This window comes from Salvelinus namaycush, chromosome 25 (genome assembly GCF_016432855.1).
Source record: "Salvelinus namaycush isolate Seneca chromosome 25, SaNama_1.0, whole genome shotgun sequence".
Taxonomy (NCBI): domain Eukaryota; kingdom Metazoa; phylum Chordata; class Actinopteri; order Salmoniformes; family Salmonidae; genus Salvelinus; species Salvelinus namaycush.
The window spans coordinates 22,859,816-22,873,441 of NC_052331.1; the positions used below are offsets into that span (position 1 = coordinate 22,859,816).

The window sequence follows — 13,626 nt, forward strand, 5'->3', positions numbered from 1 at the left end:
GCAGAATATCAGGGGAATTGTTCCTGGTGAGTCATTAATAGAGGTATTGCATCAGAATAGACCAGTTAATCTACTTTATTATTATTACCCAGCTACATCAAAGAATTTTATTAAAATGAAAAATGTTCCAGGAGGCAAATGAAAAGATCTAAACGGCTCTATTGCCTTGGCATCCACTGTGGAGTAGAGCTGCATGGGTCTGTATTAAGAGGCAATTTGTCTGGGCGATACAGGATGTATACTGTTTTGGTAGCTTCAAAACGCTACCGGTAACATTCACATTACGGCTCATATATTATCAATCATATCTCCTGTGAGCATGTTTGGCTTGATGATACAGCATGGAGGTCTACAGTGTGTGATTGAGATTGGAAATTCATAGACAAAGTTAAGGCAGTATTTTGGTAGCCTGTATGTTTGGGCTATGATGCCAACTCCTTGTCACTAATTCATTGTCATGCCAATGTTTGACTTGACAATGACAGCAATGGAGAAGACAAGAGCACAGACAGATCCGGGACCAGGCTATTTTGGCAGCTGGAAAACACTACACATAACACTTATGGCTCATATCAATAGGGCTGGCACAATTACAGTGTAACCGTGTAAAAAAAAATTTAAACAAAAAAAATTACTGACAGTTATGGATGAAAACCCTCATGAAAATAAAATAAGTCAAAAATGTTTTGGGTGGAACGAACAGGGACAGACGGGAATTTGTATGGTTATTGATCCTAGCTGAAATGTAAAATGTTCAACTGTTTAAAAAAAAAAATATGGTGACCGTGGTCATCTGGCAGGCCAATTACCTTCATCCAAAATTCCATGATCGTCACAGCCCTACATCTCAATTCCTCTTTGGCTTGATTATACAGTAACAGTTCAGTGTGTGTCTGTGTGAGAGTGATTGTAAACTCTTGTTGAGGAAGTTAGATAAGCCCTACTGTATTCTACTTACCTTTCTGTTGCCGTCCACTGACTTGTATGTGAGCATGTAATTGTCGATGTCTGCGATGGGCGGTTGCCAGGAGATGAGGGCACTGCGGTGGTTCACCTCGCTAGCCGTCAGGTTCAGAGGAGCGTCCATGGCTACAGGGGACCAATCAAATTGCAGATTATCACATAACAGTTCCATTGAGTCAAATCATTATGTCTGGTGGCCAATTTTTTTTATCCATATACTGTACTTAAATTGGAAATATTGCCCAAATATGGTCTATCTCCTAATCTGATGACCCCCCTCTAGCGGACCTTAGTTGAAGTCACCCTTCTGAACATGCATTCTCATGTCCTTTACCCAGCATCCATAACTGCAAAATGTTTTATCTGCTGAAAATTCACACTAAAAAGAATTAGCCATTCCAAACAGAAGATTTTTACCCAAGACCCTATCCTCCTCTCACATCTAGATAGCTGATACATGCACTCCTTTTCCTATCTTTCTCATTTTCATATCTCCCTCCTCCTGTTGTCCTCAGGTGTTTTTAGGGGGGGATCTATGACAGTTCAGTAATTAACAGCGTGTTCTACCACTGATAGCCTCAGGACTGAAGGATTTTCTACATGAGATGCAATGACATCTCAACACTGCAGTAGTGCCGACTAGAGAAAATTACAATGTGGATGTCCACACTGACCTGACTGCCTCTTCCAGGAGAGACTGTCATTCTCCTCCTGTCTCCTCAACATGACTGCAATGCCTGAGAGAGTGTTTATCTTTCCTTTTCCTTTCATCCCCCTTTCATTGTGATGGACACTGATTCAACATTTTCATGTAGTCCGAGGGCACATCTCAGAAGCTTTTTCAGCCATCACAATGCCTACACTTCTCTCTTGTTTCTTTTCTCTCTCGCTCACTCTCTCAATCTCTGATCTCTGTCAATTCTTTCTCGACTCTCTCTCTCATTCCCTCTCTTTAATTACAGTATACCTGCACTCGGAGGCGTGTTAACACTTTTTACATTAGGACGTTCTGTAATATTCTAATGTTCTATAGTTTTGCCACATGCAAATGTAGAGGTGTCTTAATAGACAAACAGATGTCAAGGGCAGTAATTAATTATTATTACTATTACTCCTGTATGCATTGTACTGAGACAAAATAAATGTGTTTCCATCAAACCATTAATAAGTTAATCCCAATGCACTGGTTCAGGTGGACACTAAACCAAACTTTAGTTATTTGGAAGAAACATAAAAACTTCTGTGAATAACATGTCTCTCACTGGTCAAGTATTTTAGAAAGTGAGTCAACCAATAACTTCATGCTCATAAGAGGTCATCAACTCTGGAACTATTTATCAGAGAATAACAGCTAGCAAAACAAAGCATAAGCAATGCATAACCACATCAAAAACATTTAATGAGATGCAAATTAAGAGCAAAAAAGTCTGGTGAATTTGGCCATCCCATCCAGTGATTATGTGTCAACATCAGACAACAAGGCTGGCACTGGAGTAGCAAAGCCAATGGCCTGTGACACTTTTAACAAATTAATTTATCCAAAAACAGTGTCTATAAATTAAGTTTTGCAAAGGCCACTGTTTGATTAAACATATGGGAATCGCCCCTCATTCTAGGGAGACTTTTACTGCAAGACACAATACAAAAGAAAGCCAGAAAAAAGTACTGGTTGTTCTTTTTTCTGGACATAAGTTTTTGTACTCTACAGAGGCAGAGCAGCAGCCCACTTGTTCTGGAAATGTTCATGCAGCTCCAGCACTGTGCAGACTGGGTAAAACTCTGCTGCTCTGCTCCCTTGGGGATATTAATGGCCTGCTGCTGACAGAGAATTTTTGTCTCAAAAATAAGTTTAGAGCCCCAACTAAACTAAACTAGACCATTTTTCTCCCCTCCTCTTCTCCCTCCCCTGCCGTAGAGTAGGTATGATCTCATTGGCTTGTGGAGGTCGTTAGCTAGGAGTAAGGCGGCATATTAGGACAGCCTCAGTCTCGGCAACTCTTGCGGAGATTGAAAAAAATCTTGCTGAGACTGAGGCTGTCCTAATATGGACACTGTATAGCAGGAGTAGAAACATGGTCAGTCAGTGATCACACTGCAAGGGCCTCAATAAGAGGGGCAATGATTCCTGTTGCTAATTAGACACACTTTATCTGGGAGGTGTAAAAGGGCACCTGTTAATTGAATAGGAGCAAGTTTCAAGTAGCTCCAGGTAGCTTGCCTTTCTCTGAGTAGTCTGCTTCTTGAACATGTGCCATCAGAAATTCCACATTTTGATGTGTTATAGTCTGGATTTAAAATGCATTATATTTAGATGTTGTGTCTCTGGCCTACACACAATACCCCACGTTGAAGTGGAATTATGTTTTAACAAATTAATTTAAAATGAAAAGCTGAAATGTCTTGAGTCAATAAGTATTCAACCCCTTTGTTATGGAAAGCCTAAATCACTTCAGGAGTAAAAATGTGCATAACAAGTCACACCCCAAGTTCAAGAATTGGCTTTTTCTCATTCACTCTAGGTTAAATAAAAATGAAATCTCCAAAATATTGTTACTTTTTAAACAAAGAGATTATTATTATTATTATAATTAATGAATTTAGAATTATATAAAAGCCCTTTAGATATTCTCAGATATTCTCACAGATCCTAACAGAAAATGCCCCTTAGATATTAATTTAGAATCCTCCAATCCTCTAAATGTAATCATTGGCAGAGAGACACGTCATTGAAAAATGTATTTTTAGATATACTGTAGGCCTACCATAGGCAAAGTTAGTCTCACTAGTGTTGAGTAATGTGCTGTTAAAAGTGGTGTAGGTCTTATTTATTTAAATAGCATATTGAAGTTAGAAGAAATAGGATTTGAAGTAATAGCCTACAAATATTTTAGCATCGTTTTGCGCTGCTCTGAGACAAGCATGGGGGCTGGTCTTGATAAATCAATAAGATTTTTATTTTCACTTAATCTCCGTTTGGGTATTGGTTAGACTAGAATTAGAAAATTAGGGTGCAGAAATGTTATGCTCTTAGTGTAACCTTTATTTAACTAGGCAAGTCAGTTAAGAACAAAGTCTTATTTACAAGGACAGCCTACTTCTTCCTCCCCATCGGGGAATTGAACCCCGGTCTCCCGCGTGCCCTGCCCGCAAGACACAGGGATTATTTTGCTAAATAACCTAGTACTGTACTGCCGACTGTCACGTTGTACAAGCGCCTGATTTTCCATTTCATCCTAATGGAAACCCAGAGGGGTTTTTGTTTTTCTTGGAATAGAAACACCATAATATTAATCAAATTAATTAAGCAAGTACAAGTTAAACGTTTGGACACAATTTCTCATTCCAGGATTTTTCTTTATCTTTACTTTTTTCTACATTGTAGAATAATAGTGAAGCCATCACAACTATGAAATAACACATATGGAATCAGTTAAGAACAAATTCTTATTTACAAGGACAGCGTACTCCTTCCTCCCCATCGAGGAATTGAACCCCGGTCTCCTGCATCCCCGCATTCTCTAGTACAGACACTGCTCTCCCTTATGTAAGGAATTATGATAAAAATACTATTTTCAACATGCAGATGTTGATTTAGTTATGGATCCATAACGAATTACTATGGGAATAATTATCACTGATTTACAGAAATATTGGAACAAAGTTGTCTAATGAAGGCAAACAATTAGAATCCTCCAATCCTCTTATGCTGTAGCCTACTCCCGACCGTCATGTTGTACAGCGCCATAGTTTCCATTCCATCCTAACAGAAACCCTGAGAGTTTCGTTTTTTGTTTTTCTCGGAAAAGAAACACCATAATATTAATCAAATTAATTAAGCTAAATTTCTTCAAATCAATCCCATATACTATGTTATTACAAAAAAGGTTTTAAATTATCTGGTAATGCCAATATGGAAGACTATCAAATGCTTCTCAAAGATGCCCTCTGGAGGGTCAAACTAGCACTAACTTGAATTAACAGAAAAACTGGCTGACAATTAAATAACGTGCCACAGAATGCTGCAGCAGCCCACAAGGTGTGCTACAGTATGACGCAACTTTTAATGGAGGAATCACTGTAATAAGTTGCATGGATGGACTCTGTTTGGAATAATAGTGTTTAACGTGAATATTTAATGTCTACCTTATCTCCACACCCCACACATACATTTATCTGTAAGGTCCCTCAGTCGAGCAGTGAATTTCAAACACAGATTCAACCACAAAGACCAGGGAGGTTTTCCAATGCCTCGCAAAGGGCATCTATTGGTAGATGGGTAAAATAAAAGCAGACGTTGAATATCCCTTTGAGCATGGTGAAGTAATTCATTACATTTTGCATGGTGTATCAATACAGGCAGTCTTAACAAAGATACAGATGTCCTTCCGAACTCAGTTGCCGGAGTGGAAGGAAACCACTCAGGGATTTCACCATGAAGCCAATGGTTATTTTAAACAGTTACAGAGTTTGATGGCTTTGATAGGAGAAAACTGAGGATGGATCAACAACATTCTAGTTACTCCACAAAACTAACTTAAATGACAGGGTGAAAAGAAGGAAGCCTGTACATGATAATAATATCCCAAAACATGCATCCTGTTTGCAATAAGGAACTAAAGGAAAACTGCAAAAAATGTGGCAAAGAAATTAACTTCATGTCCTGAATGCAAAGCGTTATTTTTGGGGCAAATCCAACACAACACACCACTGAGTACTACTCTTCATATTTTCAAGCATGGCTGTGGCTGCATCATGTTATGGCTATGCTTGTCATCGGAAAGGAATAGGGATTTTTTTTATTTTTATATAAAAATAAATGGAGCTAAGCGCAGGCAAAATCCTAGAGGAAAATGTGGTTCAGTCTGCTTTCCAACAGACACTGGGAGACAAATTCACCTTTCAATAGGACAATAGCCTAAAACACAAGGCCAAATATATACAGGAGTTGCTTACAAAAACAACATTGAATGCTCCTGAGGGGCCTAGTTACAGTTTTGACTAAAATCGGCTTGAAAATCTATGGTAAGACTTGAAAATGGCCGTATAGCAATGATCAACAACTATCTTGACAGAGCTTGATCGACGTTAACAAGAATAATGTTTAAATATTGTACAATCCAGGTGTGGAAAGCTCTTAGATACTTGTATTGTATTGACTAGGGGTATGAATACTTACAGTTGAAGTCGGAAGTTTACATACACTTAGGTTGGCGTCATTAAAACTTGTTTTTCAACCATTCCACAAATGTCTTGTTAACAAACTATAGTTTTGGCAAGTCAGTTAGGACATCTACTTTGTGTATGACACAAGTACATTTCCAACAATTGTTTACAGACAGATTATTTCACTTATAATTCACTATATCACAATTCCAGTGGGTCAGCAGTTTACATAAACTAAGTTGACTGTGCCTTTAAACAGCTTGGAAAATTCCAGAAAATGATGTCATGGCTTTAGAAGCTTCTGAAAGGCTAATTGACATAATTTGAGTCAATTGGAGGTGTACCTGTGGATGTATTTCGAGGCCTACCTTCAAACTCAGTGCTTCTTCGCTTGACATCAAGGGAAAATCAAAAGAAATCAGCCAAGACCTCAGAAAATAAATTGTAGACCTCCACAAGTCTGGTTCATCCTTGGGAGTAATTTCCAAATGCCTGAAGGTACCACGTTAATCTGTACACAAGTACCCAACAATAGTATGCAAGTATAAACACCATGGGACCACGCAGCCGTCATACCGCTCAGTAAGGAGACGCGTTCTGTCTCCAAGAGATGAACGTACTTTGGTGCGAAAAGTGCAAATCAATCCCAGAACAACAGCAAAGGACCTTGTGACGATGCTGGAGGAAACAGGTACAGAAGTATCTATATCCACAGTAAAACGAGTCCTATATCGACATAACCTGAAAGGCCGCTCAGCAAGGAAGAAGCCACTGCTCCAAAACCACCATAAAAAATCCAGACTACAGTTTGCAACTGCACATGGGGACAAAGATTGTACTTTTTGGAGATATGTCCTCTGGTCTGATGAAACAAAAATAGAACTGTTTGGCCATAATGACCATCGTTATGTTTGGAGGAAAAAGGGGGACGCTTGCAAGCCGAAGAACACCATCCCAACCGTGAACCACGGGGGTGGCAGCATCATGTTGTGGGGTTGCTTTGCTGCAGGAGGGACTGGTGCACTTCACAAAATAGATGGCATCATGAGGTAGGAAAATTATGTGGATATATTGAAGCAACATCTCAAGACATTAGTCAGGAAGTTAAAGCTTGGTCGGAAATGGGTCTTCCAAATGGACAATGACCCCAAGCATACTTCCAAAGTTGTGGCAAAATGGCTAAAGGGCAACAAAGTCAAGGTATTGGAGTGGCCATCACAGAGCCCTGACCTCAATCCCATAGAAGATTTGTGGGCAGAACTGAAAAAGCATGTGCGAGCAAGGAGGCCTACAAACATGACTCAGTACCACCAGCTCTGTCAGGAGGAATGGGTCAAAATTCACCTAATTTATTGTGGGAAGCTTGTGGAAGGCTACCCGAAACGTTTGACCCAAGTTAAACAATTTAAAGGCAATGCTACCAAATACTAATTGAGTGTATGTAAACTTCTGACCCGCTGGAAAGGTGATTAAAGAAATATAATCTGAAATAAATCATTCTCTTTTCTTTTATTCTGACATTTCACATTCTTAAAATAAGGTGGTGATCCTAACTGACCTAAAACAGGTAATTTTTACTTAGATTAAATGTCTGGAATTGTGAAAAACTGAGTTTAAATACAATGCTCAAAAAAATAAAGGGAACACTAAAATAACACATCCTAGATCTGAATGAATGAAATATTCTTATTAAATACTTTTTTCTTTACATAGTTGAATGTGCTGACAACAAAATCACACAAAAATTATCAATGGAAATCAAATTTATCAACCCATGGAGGTCTGGATTTGGAGTCACACTCAAAATTAAAGTGGAAAACCACACTACAGGCTGATCCAACTTTGATGTAATGTCCTTAAAACAAGTCAAAATGAGGCTCAGTAGTGTGTGTGGCCTCCACGTGCCTGTATGACCTCCCTACAATGCCTGGGCATGCTCCTGATGAGGTGGCGGATGGTCTCCTGAGGGATCTCCTCCCAGACCTGGACTAAAGCATCCGCCAACTCCTGGACAGTCTGGTGCAACGTGGCGTTGGTGGATGGAGCGAGACATGATGTCCCAGATGTGCTCAATTGGATTCAGGTCTGGGGAACGGGCGGGCCAGTCCATAGCATCAATGCCTTCCTCTTGCAGGAACTGCTGACACACTCCAGCCACATGAGGTCTAGCATTGTCTTGCATTAGGAGGAACCCAGGGCCAACCGCACCAGCATATGGTCTCACAAGGGGTCTGAGGATCTCATCTCGGTACCTAATGGCAGTCAGGCTACCTCTGGCGAGCCCATGTAGGGCTGTGCGGCCCCCCAAAGAAATGCCACCCCACACCATGACTGACCCACCGCCAAACCGGTCATGCTGGAGGATGTTGCAGGCAGCAGAACGTTCTCCACGGCGTCTCCAGACTGTCACGTCTGTCACATGTGCTCAGTGTGAACCTGCTTTCATCTGTGAAGAGCACTGGGCGCCAGTGGCAAGTTTGCCAATCTTGGTGTTCTCTGACAAATGCCAAACTTCCTGCACGGTGTTGGGCTGTAAGCACAACCCCCACCTGTGGACGTCGGGCCCTCATACCACCCTCATGGAGTCTGTTTCTCACCGTTTGAGCAGACACATGCACATTTGTGGCCTGCTGGAGGTCATTTTGCAGGGCTCTGGCAGTGCTCCTCCTTGCACAAAGGCGGAGGTAGCGGTCCTGCTGCTGGGTTGTTGCCCTCCTACGGCCTCCTCCACGTCTCCTGATGTACTGGCCTGTCTCCTGGTAGCGCCTCCAAGCTCTGGACACTACGCTGACAGACACAGCAAACCTTCTTGCCACAGCTCGCATTGATGTGCCATCCTGGATGAGCTGCACTACCTGAGACACTTGTGTGGGTTGTAGACTCCGTCTCATGCTACCACTAGAGTGAAAGCACCGCCAGCATTCAAAAGTGACCAAAACATCAGCCAGGAAGCATAGGAACTGAGAAGTGGTCTGTGGTCACCACCTGCAGAACCACTCCTTTATTGGGGGTGTCTTGCTAATTGCCTATAATTTCCATCTGTTGTCTATTCCATTTGCACAACAGCATGTGACATTTATTGTCAATCAGTGTTGCTTCCTAAGTGGACAGTTTGATTTCACAGAAGTGTGATTGACTTGGAGTTAAATTGTGTTGTTTAAGTGTTCCCTTTATTTTTTTGAGCAGTGTTCATTTGGCTAAGGTGTAGGTAAACTTCCGACTTCAACTCTATGTAAATGAAATATTTCTGTTTTTAATTTGAAATACGTTTGCAAAAATGTTTCAAAACATGTTTTCACTTTGTCATTATGGGGTATTATGAGTGTTATGAGTTGTATTCAGGCTATAACACAATACAATTTGGAATAAGTCAAGGGGTATGAATATTTTCTGAAGGCACTGTATATGTACTGTAGCTGCTCTTAGTCTGTGTGGGTTGCTTCTGAACAGGTAGGAGGTAAGTAACTAAGCAAGTAAAGTAACTAACATACGTGTTTCAAAGTTGGCAATGACGGTTCCACTGGTCAAGGGTCCCTTGGTGGCGTAGAGGGCTACAGAGTAAGTGGTGCTGGGCTTGAGTTTACTAAGCTGGTGCTCCTGTTTCACACCTTCCACCAGGAAGGTATTAGCTGTCACTGCAAGAGTAGGAGGAACACAAATACATATTAGATTAGGAGAATATATGAGATAGTAAACAAACCTGACTTTTATGATTACATTAAACAATTTGGAGTCTTAATTATTAATGTATAGCGGTTGCCTTGGATATGCATGCTCGCGGTCAGGGCTGGTAGATTGCGGTTCCTATGGGTGTTACATGGGTCAGGTTTAAATCCATTTAGCTCAAATTCATCATTCCTTATTTGTTTGCACGACTAAACTTTGTACAATAAATCTAAATAAATTGCCTGTTTAATAAATGGCTTGCTGTAGCCTCAGAAATACCAGGATCCATGTCGATGGTGAAAAATAATAGGTTAACAAAAATGTTCAGCCTTGATTTCATTGCCTGGCTGAGTAAATTAGAAAGGACACCTAATGAACACACCAAAGAGTCAATAGAACACATTGGCAAGAGGTTGCTGAAGAACCATAATTTGTGGCCATATTGATGAAAGCTGCATCGACTAGCAAGCGGATGTCTGAGCTGATTTCCAAGTAGCTGTGCGACACTTTCCTCTGAGAGCCGACTTGGCAGGAGTCCAGTCCAGCTGGTCTCACTCTACAGACTCAGGGTGCTCTGCACGCTCCACCCCTGTAGCGGAGAAACGTGGCTGTGAGAAGACAATAAATCCACCTACCCTGGTTGCAGGTGAGGGTGAACACGTAGTTGTCAACGCTGGACAGAGGAGGGTTCCACCGGAGTAAAGCTCCTTGTGGGGTAATGTTGAGGGCTGTTAGTTCCATTGGCATGTCCATCGCTATATCAAAGAAAGAGATGAAAGCAATGTATGGCTCAGAGAGGGTACCAAGATGGCCCCATCACTTTCCAAAATGTAATCAACTGTATGTTCCAATTTGCAGACCACCATGTGGACTATATACTCTGCAGATTGAGGCTAATTTATAATGACTCTCTTCTCCAGTGAGATCACACTTTTTGCTAGTATAACTTTAAATCAAAGACAAATTATACAGTCAAATATTCTGTACAGTACACAGAAGAAGAGTTCTTAAAAGCTTTTATTTCAGACTCCCTACCTACCGGAAAACCAAGAGAGAGTAGGAATTTAATTACACGTTTAACTTAGTGTTTTAACCTCCAAGTTTTCATATGGATTTTTGGCTTAACAGAAAAAGTATAGAGAACACAGAAATAAACAGCTTGCCTTGAAAGGACTTGAATCAACCGTTAATTCACCATACCCTCATGTCTGGGAAATGGCTAAGATTATATCTAGGAACTTTAGTCACACTGCTTGTGAATGAAAGGTGTTTGATTACACTCATTACTTAAATTACAAAAATATTTAATTTAATCTAATAAAAGCTGCCAAATTGAAGTGAAATAAAATTGAATTAGATTAGATTTGAATAAAAACAATAATTGTATTTCTGTAACTGTTGATTGTCCTATTTGAAACTAATGAATATATGTCAAAACAAATTATATATATAAAAAATATATATTAGATTGAATAAAGTGTGTAATGATGTGTGGGGATGTCAGTAGCACCACTACTGAGTAGGGATGTGTTTGTGACTAGTTGGTACTGGATGAACCTTTAAAGATGATGGCGCATGGAGAAGGATGGAAGCGGAATGCCAGAAATCGGGTGCAAAAGAGGTGGTAGATTTATTAACAAAAATTGTTACAAAAATAAATAATTCATGTATAATATGTATAAATAAATATATTTCCGGGAAAATGAAAATGACAAAAGAAAGCTTAATCAGAATAAAGTACAAATAAACTAAAAAACGGGTAGGCTAAACATCCGGAAGTATAGAGTAAATGCTTTTTCCAACTATGAGGTTGGAATAATACTGTGAAATTGTGATGATAATGCCCTTTAGCGTAAGAGATGTTTGTAAAGACCGCATTAAATTTCCACCTGTTTTGGTTGTATGGAGTTTTGTTCTGCCTGTCACCAGGCGGTAGATTAGTTAATAGGCTAATAAGAAAGAGAGTTCCTAACCTCTGCCAATAACAGCTAGTTTTCAGTTTTCTCCTCCCCACTCAGACCACTACCAGACAGTCTATGCAAAATTCTTTTTTGAGAAATTGCTCTTTGCTAAGAAGCTATTTTGTTTCTTTTTGACAATTTTAATTGAAAACGATCACAGTAAGGTACTTATTTGTGTTCATTTATTTTCCACTTTGATGGCAAACTGTTCTGATAAAATTCACATCCAGACATTCTCGTTTTTCCCAAATTTGTTTATTTCAGAACCCTTCTGTATGGAATGTTGATGCTGTCTTAAAGCCCCATGGAGAATTTGCATTTTATTTATTAAATCATCACTGTATGTCTAATAAATCCCTTTGTGTGTATATTTCATGAAAATAACTCCAAATATACAGTAAAAGTCACAAGTTTAGACACACCTACTCATTCCTACTCATTCCAGGTTTTTTGTTATTTTTACTATTTTCTACATTGTAGAATAATAGTGAAGACATCAACACTGAGGTAGTCTCCTGGAATACATTTCAATTAACAGGTGAGCCAATCAGTTGTTGTGACAAGGTAGGGTTGGTATACAGAAGATAGCCCTATTTGGTAAAAGACCAAGTCCATATTAAGGCAAGAACAGCTCAAATAAGCAAAGAGAAACGACAGTCCATCATTTATTCAAGACATGAAGGTCAGTCAATCCGGAAAGTTTCAAGACATTTCTTCATGTGCAGTCGCAAAAACCATCAAACGCTATGATGAAACTGGGTCTCATGAGGACTGCCACTGGAAAAGAAGACCCAGAGTTACCTCTGCTGCAAAGGATAAGGTCATTAGAGTTACCAGCCTCAGAAATTCTACCCAAATAAATGCTTCACAGGGTTCAAGTAACAGACATATCTCAACATCAACTATTTTGAGGCGACTGTGTGAATCAGGCCTTCATGGTTGAATTGCTGCAAAGAAATGGTGCGGCAGGTAGCCTAGTGGTTAGAGCGTTGGACTAGTAACTAAAAGGTTGCAAGATTGAATCCCTGAGCTGTTAAGGTAAAATTCTGTCGTTCTGCCCCTGAACAAGGCAGTTAACACACTGTTTCTAGGCTGTCATTAAAAATAAGAATTTGTTCTTTTAACTTGCCTAGTTAAATTTAAAAAACACTAATTGGTGAGTTTTCGTTCCAACCGCTCTGTCTTTGTGAGACGCAGAGTAGGTGAACGGATGATCTACGCATGTGTGATTCCCACGTGAGGTGTGGGGGTGCTTTTCTGGTGACACTGTCAGTGATTTATTTAGAATTCAAGGCATGGCTACCACAGGATTCTGCAGCGATACGCCATCCCATCTGGTTTTCGCTTAGTGGGACTATCACACCACCATGCTGTGTAAGGGCTATTTGACCAAGAAAGAGAGTGATGGAGTGATGCATCTGATGACCTGGCCTCCACAATCACCCGACCTCTACCCAATTGAGATGGTTTGGGATGAATTGGAATGAATTGGACCGCAGAGTGAAGGAAAAGCAGCCAACAAGTGCTCAGCATATGTGGGAACTACTTCAAGACTGTTGGAAAAGCATTCCAGGTGAAGCTGGTTGAGAGAATGCCAAGAGTGTGCAATGCTGTCATCAAGGCAAAGGGTGGCTACTTTGAAGAATCTCAAATATAACACCTTTTTGGTTACTACATGATTCCATATGTGTTATTTCATAGTTTTGATGTCTTCACTATTATTCTACAATGTAGAAAATAGTAAAAATAAAGAAACACCCTTGAATGAGTAGGTTTTGACTGAGCCTCCTTTTGCCATTGAAATTCTCATTCTCATGATGACACAAATTGTAATATATTTACATACCCACGGCTCTGATTGGCAGATAGGATC

General features: G+C 40.0%; 1 protein-coding gene across 1 annotated transcript in view; it reads right to left on the reverse strand.

Annotated features, from left to right (window-relative positions):
* The window catches only part of tnr (tenascin R (restrictin, janusin)), a 56,548-nt gene that overhangs the window by 13,455 nt on the left and 29,467 nt on the right, over positions 1-13,626 (reverse strand). Inside the window, exons 13-15 of the mRNA XM_038963259.1 lie at positions 10,428-10,547; positions 9,618-9,761; positions 959-1,089 (exon numbers count right to left, since the gene is read on the reverse strand). Coding sequence (XP_038819187.1) covers positions 959-1,089; positions 9,618-9,761; positions 10,428-10,547 — 395 coding nt within the window. The remainder of the gene's footprint in view (positions 1-958; positions 1,090-9,617; positions 9,762-10,427; positions 10,548-13,626) is intronic.